General features: G+C 37.4%; 3 protein-coding genes across 12 annotated transcripts; 1 reads left to right on the top strand and 2 right to left on the bottom strand.

Annotated features, from left to right (window-relative positions):
- Positions 1 to 137: 137 nt before the first annotated feature.
- Positions 138 to 6,218, bottom strand: LOC119992448. Of its 3 annotated transcripts, XM_038839134.1 has the most exons (5): positions 5,876 to 6,218; positions 5,267 to 5,402; positions 3,983 to 4,251; positions 3,063 to 3,867; positions 138 to 2,336 (listed from the first exon to the last, which is right to left on the bottom strand). In XM_038839134.1, the coding sequence occupies exons 3-5, from the start codon at positions 4,214 to 4,216 to the stop codon at positions 358 to 360; spliced, it is 3,018 nt and encodes a 1,005-aa protein (XP_038695062.1). In that variant the 5' UTR covers positions 4,217 to 4,251; positions 5,267 to 5,402; positions 5,876 to 6,218; the 3' UTR covers positions 138 to 357. The 3 variants fall into 3 exon arrangements, with proteins under 3 accessions (XP_038695062.1, XP_038695061.1, XP_038695063.1); XM_038839133.1 differs by lacking the exon at positions 5,267 to 5,402 and having other exon boundaries at positions 5,876 to 6,217; XM_038839135.1 differs by lacking the exon at positions 5,267 to 5,402 and having other exon boundaries at positions 3,090 to 3,867; positions 5,876 to 6,217.
- Positions 6,219 to 8,810: 2,592 nt separating this feature from the next.
- LOC119992865 (pentatricopeptide repeat-containing protein At3g29230) lies at positions 8,811 to 11,226 on the bottom strand. The gene has a single exon (XM_038839668.1). It carries the CDS (start codon positions 11,218 to 11,220, stop codon positions 9,379 to 9,381), a length of 1,842 nt encoding a protein of 613 aa, XP_038695596.1. The 5' UTR covers positions 11,221 to 11,226; the 3' UTR covers positions 8,811 to 9,378.
- A 1,929-nt stretch (positions 11,227 to 13,155) lies between these two features.
- LOC119993518 (chorismate mutase 1, chloroplastic-like) lies at positions 13,156 to 17,017 on the top strand. 8 transcript variants are annotated; one of them, XM_038840680.1, is made up of 8 exons: positions 13,156 to 13,288; positions 13,411 to 13,623; positions 14,307 to 14,390; positions 14,611 to 14,833; positions 14,951 to 15,037; positions 15,883 to 16,026; positions 16,394 to 16,486; positions 16,569 to 17,017. In XM_038840680.1, the coding sequence occupies exons 2-8, from the start codon at positions 13,427 to 13,429 to the stop codon at positions 16,803 to 16,805; spliced, it is 1,065 nt and encodes a 354-aa protein (XP_038696608.1). In that variant the 5' UTR covers positions 13,156 to 13,288; positions 13,411 to 13,426; the 3' UTR covers positions 16,806 to 17,017. The 8 variants fall into 8 exon arrangements, with proteins under 8 accessions (XP_038696608.1, XP_038696609.1, XP_038696610.1 ...); XM_038840681.1 differs by having other exon boundaries at positions 13,185 to 13,322; XM_038840682.1 differs by lacking the exon at positions 13,156 to 13,288 and having other exon boundaries at positions 13,295 to 13,608.
- The last annotated feature ends 355 nt before the right edge of the window (positions 17,018 to 17,372 follow it).

Below are 17,372 nucleotides of genomic sequence, written 5' to 3'. Positions count from 1 at the left end.
CATCAACAGGAGCACCATATCAGCGCCTTATAAGGTTAGGGCAAAAGACTGAACCCAAAGAAACCAAGTGGCATGGGAACAGAGAAAAGGTGTGGGTGGTAAGGAAAACTAAGGATTTTGGAGCAAACACTAGGATATCTTAGTCAGGCTATAAACTCAGTATTCATGTCAAAGAGAACAATTTAAATTATCTTTGCAGAAAAAAAAAATCAGATGTTCACTTCAAGATAATAAAAATTGAAGGGAAATAGACTGAAATTACTAAAAAAAACATGTACAGCATCAATCAATCTCCTGAGTAGGAAAACTTTGATGGCATGTTGAACTTCAGTGTTCTCTGAAATAATATAGGCCTCTCTACTTATTTGAAGGGTTGTTACTAATTGGACATCTCTGCCAGGGCAGTCGTCTGGTCCGCTTTCCCCATCCTGCAAGGCTTATCTCCACAAGTCCCAGTTCTCCGAATTTAGGTTGCTGAGTCTTGGATGGAGAAGCTGCAGTGGCGGTTCGAGAGTTGGTGGCTCCTCCTCGTCTCCTCCCTCTTCCAGAGGTACTCCTCCTGGCAGTATTTCTCTGCCACAAACTTGACCGCCAAGTACCACCAGCCGCTCTGACCATCCCTTCTATGATCTGAAGATCGTCGTTCACGTCATTCCTTGAAAGAATGGAGAGGCTAGGAAGAACGTCTCGTTGAAAGTCCTTCTGCTGTCTTCCTCTCCTTGCTTGACCTCTACGAGGTCGTCTTGGTAATGGTTTTTCTTCATGTTCCGAGTTCTCTAGCGCCTGAGGTTGATAAGAACACTCTTCTACTTTGGTTTCAGTCAAGTTTAGAGTCATGAACTCAAAGTGATCGAGCTCATTAGGTACTGAATCTTCCTCGCAGGAAACATCCTTAAACAATGACATGGATTCCTCATCCCCAATATCACCCTTGTACGAAGAAATTATCTCCGCAAACCATTGAAGGGAGTCGCTCGGTGAGGCTTCAAGTTGATCGAAGGTAAGACTGTCTTGATAAGGCATGTGTGATGATGAAATGGCAACTAGAGCATCAGCTGCAACTTCGACAAGTCCTTCAAGGGGCTCCATGGATTCATCTCCAGATGAATTGAAAGTTTCCTTAAGTATGCTTTCAATAGACTCAAGTTCATGATCAATACAACTTTTGTTTTCTGTGATTATCGGCAACACCAGATCTCTCTCCCCCGCAATCGTCACATTGGCTCCTAAACAAGAGGGTGTCAGTTGGCCCTCATCTTCACTTGCACACAGATTTAAGTCAATATGATGCTTTAGACCAGCACTGTGGTTAACCAGTGCGTTCTCTACCATCAAACCTTCAACTGCTGGTCTTTCTTGAGATATGGATGACACTGGATCACGATTTAGATCAGAATCAAGCAACCCAACTTTGAAAGAGTTAGAACCATCCGTTGCTGAAGCAACAAAACCGGACTTTGAGGGGGAGTTATGAGAGAGCAAATCCTGTGACATACTCTTTTGGTAAATGGGAAGCCCAAGAATCTTCCTACTGCTCGAGCCACCAACTTCATGTCTCAAATGCTCAGCATCATGGGTGTGGGTCGCTGAAAGGGCATCCTGTACAAAACTTTGAGAGGGGTCCTTCGTCATTTCAGTTATGTTAGACAGCTGAGAATGGTTTTGCAGGAAATCCAAATTCATCTGATAAACATTTGGAGGTACTGCACCTTCATGCATAGCCTCTGCAGACTTAGCATTCATGATTGACCCTAAAACTTCTGAGTTATTTTTTGCGTGACGTTCAGAAGCGGAATTACTATCGCTTATCCCACATGCATGGTTGAAACCAACCAATGGGTTACAAGTGCGTGCTTTCTTCAAATCCCAATGAGAACCGATGCATAGGTCATTCTGGTAAGAAAATTCTGACCTAAAATCTGTAACAGATCCTGAACTGCTATCCACAAGAAATTTTCCTCCAACAGCTGAAGGACTGGGCATCAATGTTTTCGAATTCTTACTCAACTGTGCAAAGGCATTTGTGTTAGGGTTTCCTTGAGCTGTTATCAAATTCAGGTTATTACCTGGGAGGTTTTTCCAAGATAAGACCTGAGAGGACTCAGAATTGGTAGCATCAAATTGAACCACCGGAGAAGGGCCAAGCACGTGGGAAGTGACAACGGAGGAATCATTATTCCCGTCAGAGATGTCTACTCCAAAAAGTTTCCTCTTTCTGTGCGTTTCTGTCTGCTCAGAGAAAGGAAATTTCAGATATTCATGAGCTTTATGCTGTTCATCTTGTGTTAGTGTTGATGAATTTCCAAGGCAGAAACTTATATTGCTTCTATTTCGGCCTGAGAAGGAAATTATAAACCCATTAGTTTAAGTCTAACAAACTAGAATGCTAATTAGCTATATTACTAATGCTTTCACCGGAACGAAGTCTTTCGACAAAAATAACATGGTTCACACCTAAGTCTTAACAAGATATTGTAAAGACGACAGCAAAAATAAACAAAAACAAAGTATATATCACATTTTCTTACAATTAGATTTTCTTAATAAAAGAGGCGGAAAGCTTCTTCTGTGAATTAGATACTCCCTTGAAACAGAAAGACTCCCAGTAAACACAGATAGCTTAATATTTCTATAAATTAATTTTCACCCTACAAGAACACATCCAAGTAAGAAAGGAATAGTATCAGTCCACAGCATACATACATGGTTGACCCATATTCCTCATATAGTTACGATTATGTTGGGAAAATTGCCGTCCGGCATATTTGGAAGCTAAAAGTGTCCTTTTCAGCTTTGTTTATCCAATAGCTCATTCTCAGATTATTTCTTTCTTCCATCAAAAAATATAAATGCACCAGATTTGATATCAAAATGGTGAGCAAGTAATCAATTTTATTGACAACGCAAATCAAAATTTGACTGCCACAGCCAAGCTAAAATTTTTTTAAAAAATTCCAATAAGTGAGCCAAATTTATATCATATAAGGAAGAAGAAACCTCCAATAAGAGAATTTAGTAAACTTAAAAGAAACTATGGCTAAAATTGCAGAATAAGTTATTACCAGCTTCCGAATTATAAGCTGACCAACCTTTCTGTTTGTATTCAGCTTCAAAATGCAGATTGCAATGGCCGATTATTTTATCCTTTCCTTTACTGGGATCTGGAGAAAATTCATTAGACAAATGCTGGAACCCCGAGTATGAAACGGATAGATCCTGTCTTCGTATATCCTCTTTGGGACGGGTAGCAGTGTCTAAAATATTAACAGAAGCAGAGCCAGATGCTTCTTCAAGCTGGAAAGATTCATTCAAATCGGTACGACCACGGTTACTCCTGAGACGAACATTAGAACTCAAAGCATCAAAATCAGAACCAGATAACAAACTACGACAAATGGGCATGTTTCCATCTTTCTCACAAGTAACGTCAAAGTTCCAATTAAGAGGGTAGTTTTTAGTCCCCGAAGCACCGTGTATTCCTTGACCTCCCTCTTCATTGTTGATGAAATCATTCTCAGGCAGTTCAAGGTCAAAAAAACTCTTCTGAAGTGTATTATGTTTGGGTTGTAAAGATTCAGAGTCCCCCAACGTCAATCCACTCTCATCAGGACCACGAGACAGCACCGTTGTCTCTTTCAAGGAATCAAAACGAGATTGACTTCCATTTCCACCTGAGGCAGATGGCCTAGCACAAGGTAAATTGGGAGTTTGCCACCACTTTCTGTCACTTTCAGACAGAAAACCAAATGGAAAAAGACCTGGCTTTTGTGATGATCCTGTTGACAGCAGATATTTGTCTAGTTCTTTCCTTTTGACTTCATTCATCATGTCCCTCTGTATATTGTAAAGACGATGGAGTTCACGGACCTAGATTCACATCACATACAAACCGGTTCCAATGTTAAAGAACTGCGTTAAGTACTTCAACCTCATTTAGAATACCTCAAAATTTTGTGAAAGAGAAAACAAAAACAATGCATACCTGATGCCTGAAGATAGACTCATGCTTCAATATCGTTCGCGTCACTTGTTCCTTGTAATATCCCACATACTCATCTGTTAAAGGCCTAAAAGAGAATGCTCCACCATACTGATCACTTTTCAAATTTCTCTTTTCATAATTCAAAGCCCAGCCACCATTTCTTGCGCTGTCATTAACATCCCTTGATGAGTTATATTCTGGCAGATACATCTTAGATTCTACTTCGGTGCCCATTCCTCCGATCAACCCAATAAAGGAAACAAACGAACCTGAAAATGTATTTAATTAATCATCAATATCACGATCAACAACAAGAATAGGTTCTCAATTTACTCGATACAATAAGCAGGCAACCCAAAAGAGATTTCGGACAGAAGCCACTACACTGAATGGAAAGGAGTCATTATGCATTACATCATCATTCATCTAGGATCCAGTATATCATCCAGAAAAGAATCAAAAGATGACAAAGTCACTGCTCAGAATCTCCAAAAGCGATGCTCCTAACAGCTTTTAAAGTAAAATCAGGATTTGCAATCACAAACTTACATGAGATAAATTCAGTTTAAAATCACTCTGGTCTCTCAAAATTGGGATAAAGAATTTGTTGATAGAGTCATAGGAGGCAACATTGACAAAAATCAGCCTAAAAGATACTAAAGCTAAAAGGTAAACAACTCCCGTGCAAATCTGAAAACAGTATTTAGACTATTCAAGGGTAAGGCTGAGTGGCTGGGGTGAACATCAGTAGCTGCATGGTGATCAAGGCCATAAAACCCTCATAAGTTAAATGGTCTACGACTAAGTGCAGAAGCAATTCAGTGATAAGATCGGAATATTAGTGTCCTGTACAAAAAGTCCAGCAGTGAATACTCGGATAACAATAGCACAAATTCATGAAATGCCCCAATTTCATGTGCAGTATCAAGCACAATGAAACTGATTTTAGAGTCGAAAATTAACATTTGTGCAAGACACGCAAAAACAAATACAATGGCATAATGGAATCCAAAATCCAGCTAAAATAACCCATTGGCCAACAACTTAGATAAGTTTCTCTGACGGCTCTTACGATTGCACATTTACAACAGTCCAAACAAAGAAAGCCTACCTCTTATGTAATGCAGCTTGAGATATCAGTTAAGATCAAAATAACTAGCATACATGGTATGCAGATTAAATTAAATCACGAATACAAAAAGAAGATATGTCACGTCCGGAAGAGGACAACCTTTAGTGCTTAAAACAACTGCAATTCAAAAATAAATATTTGCAGCCACATACCCTAACTTCAATGTTAAATCTGGGATTGAGATCCTTTGAGTTGTAATATAATATATGCAGTCCAGATCTTACTGAACTGCTAGAGTGAACATGGATATGGTGCTCAAGGCTGAAAAACCTTCATAAATTTAATGGTCTGCTGCCAAGTGCAGAAGCAATTGAGTGACAAGACCAAACGGTAATACAATAATTAGCACAGGAAGTCCAGAAGTAAACAGCCTGATAACGATAGCAAACATTCATCAAATACCCATATGTCATATGCAGTCTCAAGCACAATGCAACTGAATTCATAATCTAAATTAAGATAACACAATCAGAAACCCAGTAATGGAATCGAAACTCCAGTTAGAATAACCCCATTATGTCCTGCAACCAACATTAGAAGGAAAAAAAATCAAAAAGAGAGAAAAAGAAAACCCTTTGACAGAAATCCACAGCTAGGACTGATAATAACAACGACCACTGAAGACGATAAGAAATGCGCACAAAAAAAACACTAACATGGGCTAGAGAGGAAAGGAATCAAACACTTAAAGATCACATAATTTACACACACAGAATTCAAGAAAAAAGCTTTGAAGAACTGATAACAAACAAAAATTATACCTTTGTATCCTCCACAAACCCAACTGCAACAATCCCAGAAGCTCAACTAGCTCAAACACACACACTCATAAATGGCCACAGAACACGATGGAGGAGACTCAGAGAGACAAATAATTAGGTGGGTGTCGTCTCTTTGAAGCAACTTAAAGAGCCAGGAAAAGAAACATCACCAGACAAAAACATCAAGAAGCAAAATTCAGATCTGCTGGGCCAGAAGAAGAAGAAGATCCCACAATCCCAGATAATTAGATTTTTTTTTTCTTCTGTATAGCACAAACAACACAGAAGTATTCTCCTCGAAAGTCGAAACCAATGACTTCAAATTTGTCAACTTGTGGTCTTCCGTCTCCCCCCCTATTATTATATTATATCATAATTCTACTCTATACTTTGCTTCACCTATACCTTTTGTTCAATCATTTCTTTTTCACATTCACATTTTCTTTGAGGAAGTTAAAAAAGAATGCTTTTTTAATGGGTTTTTTTGGGTTTTGAAAGATATATGGAAAGGCATTTGCTTTACATTTCTAGATTCTCTCCATCTTCCATGGTTTATGGCCTTATGGGTATGTTTACATAAGAAAATACAGACATATCTCTCTGGGTTTACTCCAAGAAGAACAACTCATTTGTTTCCCAAACTAACTTGACCTCTTATTCACCGGATCTTTTTGGGAATCTCCAAAGACACGCGCTACAAAGCGCTGGCGTAGCACTCTCTTTTAGTTAGTGCTGGTCATTCTCTTCACGCGCATGCTTGACTAGTGGTTGTCGTTTGGATAAAAACCTATACGGGAATGATCAGGGGCTTTATGGTAATTTCATATATAGAATATATTGGTGGATTATTGGATTTGTTTTCTTGTTTGACTTGTTGATTATTCCTTAATTATCCTTCAGTGTAGGAAACCATAGCATTTAATTACAATACTTATTTGCCATTTGGAATATTCAATGAGGTTTGATAAGTTTTTCTATTCAATTCTCTGGTTTGACATTTCATTTTTCTTTTGGGTCGCCTCACATATGAGTGGTCTGTCTATTGGACATTCGAAAGTCTTGATCGACACAAGATTGAGAAACCTCTCACTTGTGAGTGGAGGTAAGTGAACCCAACATTGTAGTTGAGTCATGTCCCGATACCATGTAAGAAAATTTAACCCAACAACTTGTAAATGTATTGTCCGATTTGGGCCTTAGGCTCTATATAGTTGTCTTTTAACGGGTTCTCTTCAATTGAAAGGTGTTGTATCTTAACTTATAAAGCATTTTGTTTTCCCTCAACTTTCCGGTGTGAGACTTTAACCTTGAGAGTAATTAAATACCTAAATCATATCCATTTTGAGTTTTATGTTTTTTTTTTAAAAAAAAATCAAAGCCTAAAGTGGAAGAATATGAATGCCAATTTAATGGTCCTACTTGTCACAAGTATAACCAATTAAAGAGCAATGAAATTGGAATCACCATTTAAATTAGAACCACCATTACTTTGAACTTGCAAAAGCTATCTATAGACTCTTTAACATTACAGGCAAAGTTGGTTTGTGGATCTCATTAGAATGATAAAGGAAATGTCCTCGAAAGCGCACATTGTCTTAAAGAATGGGGCACAAAAGGTGCCATTGACATGATTGTATACCAAATATGATGGTTTCAACCTCATGATGACCCCATATTTGGAGTGGGATCTAGTGGGTTTAAAAACTGAAATTGATTTCATATGCAAAATTAATTGGGATGGGGTCATATGTAATGTACTTTTTATTGAATTGATGATGCACAAATTGTTGAATGTGCATCAACATTTCTTTATTGGTTGGGGTAGCTTGATGTCCTCTTTATCACTCTTCCCTATCTTTTTCTACTACGTTTGACAATATATTGGATTGTGTTTTTGTCAATCTTGTGACTTCGTATAGATTTGTAATTCTAATACAAATTTTTACACTGTGTAACAAGCACTATTTGGAGAGAAAATGAGACTTAGGCCCCGTTTGGTAGACCATTGTGGAAACAATATATGCTGGTCCAGACAATATATTGTCTGATGCAAACAAACGGCCATTTTGCGACTCGAAATCCGAGGCAATTTCGAGGCAATAATATTGTCTTTTGGAAATTGTCCCATTTCATACAATATTGAGACCATTTCGATTTTTCTACCCAGATTGTCCCTAGTTATTTATCGCACAACAACTCATCACCATATGATGCCCATTTATTTTTAATGTATGGACTTATTTGAATTTATTTATAGATATTTGTAAGACGGAATATTATGAAACTCTTCTAATTAACTATTTATAAATATTTTAATTAATTATCTTTGTTTTATAAATTAATTTTTATTTAATCTGACATTTATATGCATCTGCTATAACTAAAATACCTAATACCCCTGTGCGTAATTTGCCTCAGAATATTATCCAGCATATATGTTATCAGCAAAAGTCTAACCAAACACTAACAACCATTCAGACAGCATATCTGCTATCATTATTGTCCAGCATATCTGCTACCACCATATCTGCTAGTATATACGCTACTGTCAAAATTGTCTGCCAAACGAGGCCTTAGTTGGTGAATATCTCTTGGTCAAAGTCAAATCAAATTGTATAGACTCGGAAGATTTTGAGTTCGATTTTCACTAAGAGCAATACCCTTGTGACCACGCATTGGGTTTGGCCTAACTTGCGCAGTCGTTAGGTGAAAACTTATGTGCACTCAGTCCAATTTAAACCCATATCAGATGTCAAAAGAACAAACTTATATATTGTCCTTCTTGACTAAAAAAATGAGACTTGGACTGCAGAGAATAAAAGCAGGCACAACCACCACCTAAAGTAACTGCCTGAATCACAATTGCTTACACAAATAGATAAGCAAATAGATAAAGCAGAGGATAGATGGGGCGGCAATTATTTGTAGACAATTCTGAACGAAGAAGATCAACATTTGCTCACTCATCACAGGGAGAGATGACCTCTACAGCTCTACAATGGCACATGTATCTGATAAATAATCACCATTAATGGTACAAAAGACCACAACTGTCACTGAATAGTATGCATCAAGTAACAAGGTTCATATCTGGCCATCTTCTTTGTCCTCCCTATGGAAACATGAAAAACTTTGGCTCATGCCCTTAAGCCCCCACTTGATTGATTACAACGATCTTTCATCAGCCATTACAGCGTACCCAAATGACAAGGACAGGAAGCCCCTTTAACCACGCAACAGATAAAATTACTCGTACTTGCTATCGAATTGAAATCATCAAATCAGCGCTGCATCAGCCTGTACAACATGCTGCTGGCTAATGGCGAATCTTTGGACAGTCTTCATCCTATATGACCGAGTTGGAAAGCCCACCCCTTGCGCTCTTGGTGTATACTCGAATGGTATTAAGAATTAACTCCCAAAAGCTCAAGCATCAATAGAAAAAGTAAAGCATGCCAAGTACTCCTCCCTAATATGTCTTCCTAAATCATGATGTCACCAACTCAAATTGCTTCCAATGGTACATAATCAACTTGTTTAACATCTTGAAACAATTGGTCAATCATTTGATATATCCATTGGGATTTAGGGTGCCCCTTATCCAATACCGTAAACTCATGGAATTCATCATCAACCTCAATAGAACTAGCCCCTGAAGGCTTTTCAACTCCTACGCTCTTCATTCGTTGTCTTACCTTGGCAACACCATCCCAATCTCCTGCAGCAGCCAAAATATTGGACAACATAGAATAATTACCTGGATCTGACGGTTCCAATTCAGTAAGGTGGTGAAGAACCTCCTCAGCCATTTTTACAGCATTATGCATTCGGCAAGCCCCAAGTAGGGAACCCCAAATAATGGCATTTGGTTCAAACGGCATGCTTTGCACAAGCTGAAATGCGTCTCTAAGACGACCCCCACGACCCAAAAGGTCAATTGTGCAACCATAATGTTCAACTTGGGGAACGATCCCATAATCTCTCTCCATTGAGTAGAAATATTCAAGGCCCTTGTCAACAAAGCCTGCATGGGTACAAGCACACAAAACGCCAATGAAAGTTGCTCGATCAGGCTGAACTCCTTCTTGCTTCATTCTAGAGAAAAGCTGAAGGGCTTTCTCGCAATGTCCGTGCACTGCTAGCCCATGAAGCATGGAATTCCACGACACCAAATCTCGGTTTGCCATCCCATTGAAAATACTTAAAGCCTCGTCCAAGCTACCACATTTTGCATACATATTAATCAATGAATTGGACACAGCAATGCTACAATTGAATCTATTCCTCACAATAGAATCATAAACCCTCTTCCCCAATCCAAGCAAACCAGACTCCGCACAAGCACCCAAAATGCTAATTAGGGTTGCATTATCAGGCCTCAAGCCGGCCCCCTCCATTCGATTGTAAAAGCTATTTGCTTCCTTCACTAGCCCCTTCTCAGCATACCCAGATATGATTGTCGTCCAAGTTACCAAATTTTGCACCGGCATAGCTTCAAACAACGTGCTAGCCATTTCCATGTCCCCTGCTTTGCTATAGCCCAAAACCATAGTCGACCATGATACAACACTCCTCTCCGGCATTATCTCAAACAACTGAAATGCCTCGTTCATATCTCCGGCCTTCACATAGCCGTCCAGTATGGTATTCCAACTAAAGATATCTCTCTCAGGCATTTCATCAAACAACCTACGAGCCTCAGCCAAACGGCCTAATTTAGCCAACCCACTAATCATCGAATTCCAGGACACGACATCTCTCTCCTCCATTACTGTAAACAACTTCATCGCTGCATCGACACCCAATGCACCACACTTTGAATAACAATCAATAAGGGAATTGGGTACGTATATATCCCCACGAAACCCAAATTTCTCTATTTGGTTATGTATCAATTGCACCAGAGGTAACCAAGACTTGCCACTACATGCCTTCAACAAAGCTGGGTACGTGAAATTATCAGCAAAGACTCCATTTTTCTGCATCTCAAGAAAAATCCCAAAAGCTTGTTTGGCCTGCGAGTTCTGTACATACGCTCTAATCAAAGTATTGTACAAATAAACATTTGGGTCATGGACTTGCTTAAAAACATGAATAGCCAATACCATCTGGTGGCAGGTGGAGAATGCTTTAATGAGCTTAGGTGCTATATAGAGGTCTTGGTGGCGGTTTTGTTTGATAATCTGGGCGTGGATTTGCTTGATATGGCTTAAATTTGTGCACTTGTCGAGAGTTTCAAGCTTTTGTTCGAAGATTAAGCGCGTAGAGACCCATGTTGGGGCTCGTATCGGATGCGACATGTTCTGTGGTGGTAGTGGCTTTACAGAGCGGATGTGTTGAGCCATGGAAGATGAAGCAATTTTGGTCTATTTAGAGAATAAAATGCGAAGCCTATAAAATTAGGTTTTATTTATTTAATTATATTTTTTTTATTACAAGAGAAAGGTATGAAAATGATGAAAATGCTCGAACTCGATAATTCTATTAAATATCACATACATGAACACCATCTAAACTACTCAAGGTTCTCATTTATTTAATTATATTTAATTGGCATTCAAGTTTAATTTTTTTACCAAGAAATATTTCATGATTCTGGCTAAAAATTATTGGATTGATCTTCAATTCAATCATATTTTTTGTTCTATGCTAAGATGTGGCATGAGATCCATTAATTTTGATTTTAATAATTTCCCAACTAAAATTTCAAAGTATCCCCTTCCATCTCCATTCGGTTACACTTATTTTATAAAACTTACAAAATTATCTAAAATAAATTAGTTTATAAGTTGTAAAATAAATTTTCAAAGTGTTTGGTAATTGTGTTGTTGAAAACAACAATTAAATTTTTATTATTATTTTATAGGCCTAACTTAGTTAATTTTTCATTTTTATTTTATATAAAAATCCTTCATATTGTCAACTTGTCCTGCCGCTATGTGAGAAACTTATGTGTAAGACCTGAGTTTAAGTCCATATTAAAACTAAAGACAAATTTGTATGATGTCGTTTTTAGTTTAAAAAAACAAACCATCCCATTCAAATAAACACATGCTCTAACCTTATTCACCGGAATAGAACTTATGACGTGAGTGAGTTTTTAACCTCTTAATCAATGGTTAATTTTCATAATTTTTTAATTAGTTAAACTCGAAATAAGTTCCACTAAAATTTATGAACTTATTAATTTCAAGCTTTGTTTTGTCAAATATAACTTTTTAAAACCGATAACGACATTATATGATTTTGCCATCTAAATATCTAATATAAGTTTAAATTCAGGTCAAAACCCATTTGACAGAGGATAAGTTAGTTCAAAACCTAGCGCATGGTTATAAGATATTGCTTACAATAAGAAACGAATTTAGGATTTATTGAGTTCATATAATTTGACCTTAGAGATTCACACTATTCACCAAGTATTATTAAACCCAGCCCACCAGTTGGTCTAGGCGAGCCATAATTGTGAGATTTGACGGGTCGGTTTTTTATTGACCCGAAACATGCATTGACCGTGTTAGACCGTATCTTTTTTGTCAAAACTGCTGTCAGACCGCACATTTCATATTCAAATTTTGAAAATCATATTCGTTATTTATAATACAATTAATATTCATTAATAGCCAAATAAAAGTGTTCCATATTTTAATGTGAACAAATACCTTTAATTAAAGGAACAAATCAATAGTCAATTATTTAATGTCCATAATTAAGGAGCAAATTAAGGTTATGTTTAGTTGCCCCATTCCATACTCCTATCTATCAAATGTATCCTACGAATCAAATATTCGTATTAACTAAACAAGCAAATAGATGCTCGTAATTAAAGGAGAAAATCAAGTTAAATGTTCATATTTTTTTTTTTTTAAATACATTGAGAAATTTACTTTTCATTGGAATCGAACATTTGACACGCATATGCATAACCCAATCGATTATCAATCGAGCCACATCTCGTTGGTAAATATTCATATTTCCTTGATAAATAACTAATTCAATTAGAGTGAAATAACCTTCTAAAATATCTAATTTTTGTAACACTTGAAACTTTAGAACACAAATAATATATCAATTCCTTAAACAATATTATTTTGTTGTATTATTAACATATATTTAATTTAAAATTATTTAAAAAATATGTGGTTCAATTTTTAACCCTTTAGACTAACCAATTAATGCATGGGTGATTAATGTACGGGTTGGGTCACCCACGGTCCCACACACCATCTCTGAATAAATTACAACGTCAATCCCATAAAATTTAAACCCGTGACATCTAGGTTTTTTTGAAGATAATCTACCAAGTATCAACCGGGCTACGGGCTACCCTCAAATCCCCACAGCCACGACTCGTGGAGTCGTGAAATCGTGAAAGACACACTCCACCTACGGGCTACCCTCAATAATCCACACGTAACCACCGTCCTACCGATCAAACGGCGAAAAAGTTGTTTTTTTTTTATTGGTCTTTTCTTCTTCTTCTTCTTTGGTTTTATAAGCAAAGTTTTCCTTTTTGTTTCTTTCTTGCTCTGTAGTCTGTAAATCGGTTCAATGGAGGCGAAGTTCTTGAGTGGGGCTGCTTTTAAAGTGATTCCTGGTTGTGATGAATTGATTTCTTCCAGACCCAACAAGCGATTCTTAATTCAACTTCTGCAAAATTCCACGTTACACTCGAACTTGCCAAAACCATGCATTTACTCCGTACAAGTTTCTGCGACCACAACTGGGTACAAGTATGGCGTATCCATGTAATTATGTTTTTTCTTTTCTTTTCATATTTGGTTGATGGGTCTCGCGAATTTCGTTTATTTTTTTTTGTTATGACTTATGAATGTACTTGTTACTTTGTTTACTGAATTGGATAGTTTTTATTGATCATATGTTTGGTTGAAAATTATGAAGTATGTTTGATGTCATATGTTTCTTTGTCTCTCCTTGTTTACTGAATTGGGTTTTTATTTATTCATCGGCTTTGTTGATAGTTATGAAGTTTGTTTAATGTGTTATGCTTCTTTGGCTCTTGTAAGATTTAGCACTTCTGGAGAGAGATTTTAATCCGTGGAGAGAAGGGGGTAGAGTTCCTTTTGCTTCTATATTTACGATTGGACTATTCTGACTTATCAGAAAATGTTTTGAACTTGTTAGGTACCTCCACAAAGCTTATATGTGATTTTTTTTTCTTTAGGTTTGTTGTATTGTAGACATACGAGCATGGTAGTCTTGCAGCGATGCAACTTCTCCCTAGGCCGGACTTCATTGTCTATCTTGTTTGTTCTGTCATTCTGAACACTCCTCTCTTTTCTCTTTATGTCACACACTCACAAAACCAATTAATGGAGGCAAAGCTGGTAGGAGCTTCCTTTGCTTCAATTCCTGCACTTAAGGCAGTGAAAATGTCAAGATGTGATGGGCTTTTTCCTTCATGAACCAGGCCACATCCAGCGTTGACATCCCTTTGCTCAAGCATGCGAAAAAGGCATGATCAATGCCAACATGGTTCTGAAAGCATGGATGAGTATAGATACTACAACCCTTTCTGTGTATGTCCATTCTTACATTTATGTTTTTTCTTTTGATTTTGACCTGGGTTCTTTAGATAACTCATGAATGCATGATTATTTTGCCTTTGAAGTTTCTAAGCTTACTGACTTCTAACTTCTTTTGTCTAGAGGCTGTATAGTCCTCATTTGTTGTTGCCTTTGGTGTTTCTGAAATGGGCCTCTGTTTCTATGTAGACTGGAAAGGAAGAAACGGGTCGATGAGAGCCAGAATTTGACCCTAGAGAACATACGACATTCTTTGATTCGCCAGGAGGATAGCATAATCTTTAGCATTTTGGAGAGATCCCAGTACTGCTACAATGCAGACACATATGATCCAAATGCTTTCTCCATGGAGGGGTTTCAAGGCTCTTTGATCGAGTTCATTCTCAGAGAAACAGAAAAGCTCCATGCTCAAGTACATTAACTGAAGCTTCTTAATTTCTCTTTCCTTGAAAACAACTGCTTGCAAGCAAGAAAGAAGTTAAGATATTTGGTTGCATTGCTGTTTTATTGACTTGCTGTTGCATAATAGGTGGGCAGATACAAAAGCCCTGATGAGCATCCTTTTTTCCCAGAGGACTTACCGGTGCCAGTCTTGCCACCACTTCAATATCCACAGGTGACTTGTAATAGGCATCAGAAATGTATATTGTTTATGCTAACTATTGCAGGTTTATTTTTCCAAGCTCAGCAAGAAGTGTTTTGTGACATTTTGATATACATATTTATTTGTTAAAAAGGAATCTTTATCTATAATGACTAATTTTTTGATTGGGGAATCTCAGTATACTATTGAGTAATATTTTAAAAAATATAAATGTCCATTCTTTGAAACTAGCATATTGGAAGATCAATCGGCCAAAATAACCATGAGCAGCTATGATATTATAAGTTTCCTCTTCTTGACCGAACTGTAACCTTCATTGGTAGATTCATTTTCGGTGGTTTCCCTGATCAAACTAGAAGTTACCTAGGAACCATGCATAGCACTGAATAGGGAGCCGCCAAATACACCTTCTATGCATGTGATGGTGTTGGAATACCATCATAAAGTTGAAAGTACCAGAGATTCCTAAAGGTGTACCGTCAGAAAAACTTCCTTGGCCAATTAGATAGATCAAGAAAGCAGCAGTAGCTGCTGCAACAGGAGCTGAAATATGTGATTTATTTATCATTTAGTGATTTGGAGAAGTCAACACAAGCATTTTATTTCCATTTGTGGAGCCTTATAGGAACATAGACAAGCCAATAACCCTTAACTGAAGACTGAAGAATGATAATTAGTCTCTAGGCCAGCATATAGTCGACTTGCTTTGTCTTGCTCTTTCTTTTTCTTCCACATCCTTCCTCGTCATAAGAAAGCGATGCTCCTCTCTCTCTGCATGCTCAGATTTTCATTTCATATTTTTGTTTATAACTTTTCAACCTCCTCCATATTTGACTTGTTTCTTGACCTGCAAACAGGTTCTACATCAGAGTGCTGCTTCAATTAATTTAAATAAGAAGGTGTGGGATATGTATTTTAAAGATCTCATCCCGCGATTGGTAAAGAAAGGGGATGATGGAAATGGTGGCTCTACGGCAGTTGCTGACACAATATGTTTGCAGGTATGCATATCATCTGATTTGTCTGGCTATGCAAAATTTCATATTAATTTTTATTTTAGAAGAGTGATTTTACGTGATATTGCTAAATTAGATACAACTCTTATGCTTTGCCATCTTTACGCTAACATAATTATGTAATATTAGTCTTTAAGCACAATTTCTCAGACTACCAGATTTCTGGACAGCAGTAGTCTCCATGTGAATTTCTGGAAGGCAATGTATTTTTGATATTTGCATGTTGTCCGTAGATTCTATGACTGCTTTCACTGACTGAGCTACATTATCTCCAGATGGAGGGATTGATAATTCTCTGCTAACTAATTTGTATCGAGAATTATTACATGCTAATGTAATTTTAAAATTGCAGGCTCTTTCTAAACGAATTCACTACGGAAAGTTTGTGGCTGAGGCAAAATTCCGTGCCTCCCCTGATGCCTATAAGGAAGCCATCATCGCGCAGGTTTTCCTTGCTTGCATTCAAACTGCTTCCATTATTTGAATCTTGCTTTTCCTACTCTCAAACACATTCCTGTATGTTGCAGGACAAGGATAAACTGATGGCAATGCTTACCTACCCAACAGTCGAAGAAGCTGTCAAAAGAAGGGTGGAAATCAAAGCGAAAACATTCGGGCAGGAAGTGACGGTTAACTCTGAGGAACCTGGGGTGGAACCTGTCTATAAAATAAAACCGAGCATGGTGGCCGATTTGTACGGGAACTGGATAATGCCCCTAACAAAGGAAGTGGAAGTAGAGTATCTATTGAGAAGATTGCATTGAATTCTCAGTGGCGTTGTTGAATTTGGAGCTTTCTTTACCAGTACTGTCTTAAGTCTTAACTGAGTTTGGTTCAAGGAAAACTGGACTGGACTGGACTCCACAGTTTGGATGGTTTTGGTGTTTTGACCTGCAACCTTTCATGGAGAATCCTAGCTTGCTCATATGTCCATGGCAAGTAATATTATTATTCTTCTTCTTTTGAGAGAGCATAATTATCAATCACGTGATTGTGGGCTTTTTAGCCCATTTAAAAATTGGTACTGGTTGGCCGTTAGCACATGGATTTGGTCAAACCCATGCACATTTGTTGTGTCTGTCTGAGACACTAGCCAATCAAGTGCATGTTTGGCTTTTTTTCACCAAAAAAGAAACAATACAATAAATAAATATAAATTTATCAGACTAGTTACTAACTTTGTGTGAAGTGGTTAGAAGGCACGCTATCCAGCTTGTTAGAGCTGTAATGCATGCGCTTATTGAGTTAAGAATTATGATAGAAATTCCAACACTTGATATGTATTAATAATTATGATAGGGATCTCAATATTTGATATCTTAATATGATAG

This window comes from Tripterygium wilfordii, chromosome 23 (genome assembly GCF_013401445.1).
Source record: "Tripterygium wilfordii isolate XIE 37 chromosome 23, ASM1340144v1, whole genome shotgun sequence".
In the NCBI taxonomy this organism is placed as follows: domain Eukaryota; kingdom Viridiplantae; phylum Streptophyta; class Magnoliopsida; order Celastrales; family Celastraceae; genus Tripterygium; species Tripterygium wilfordii.
Note: the sequence above shows the minus strand (reverse complement) of the source record. Positions and strands in the feature narration are given on the sequence as shown.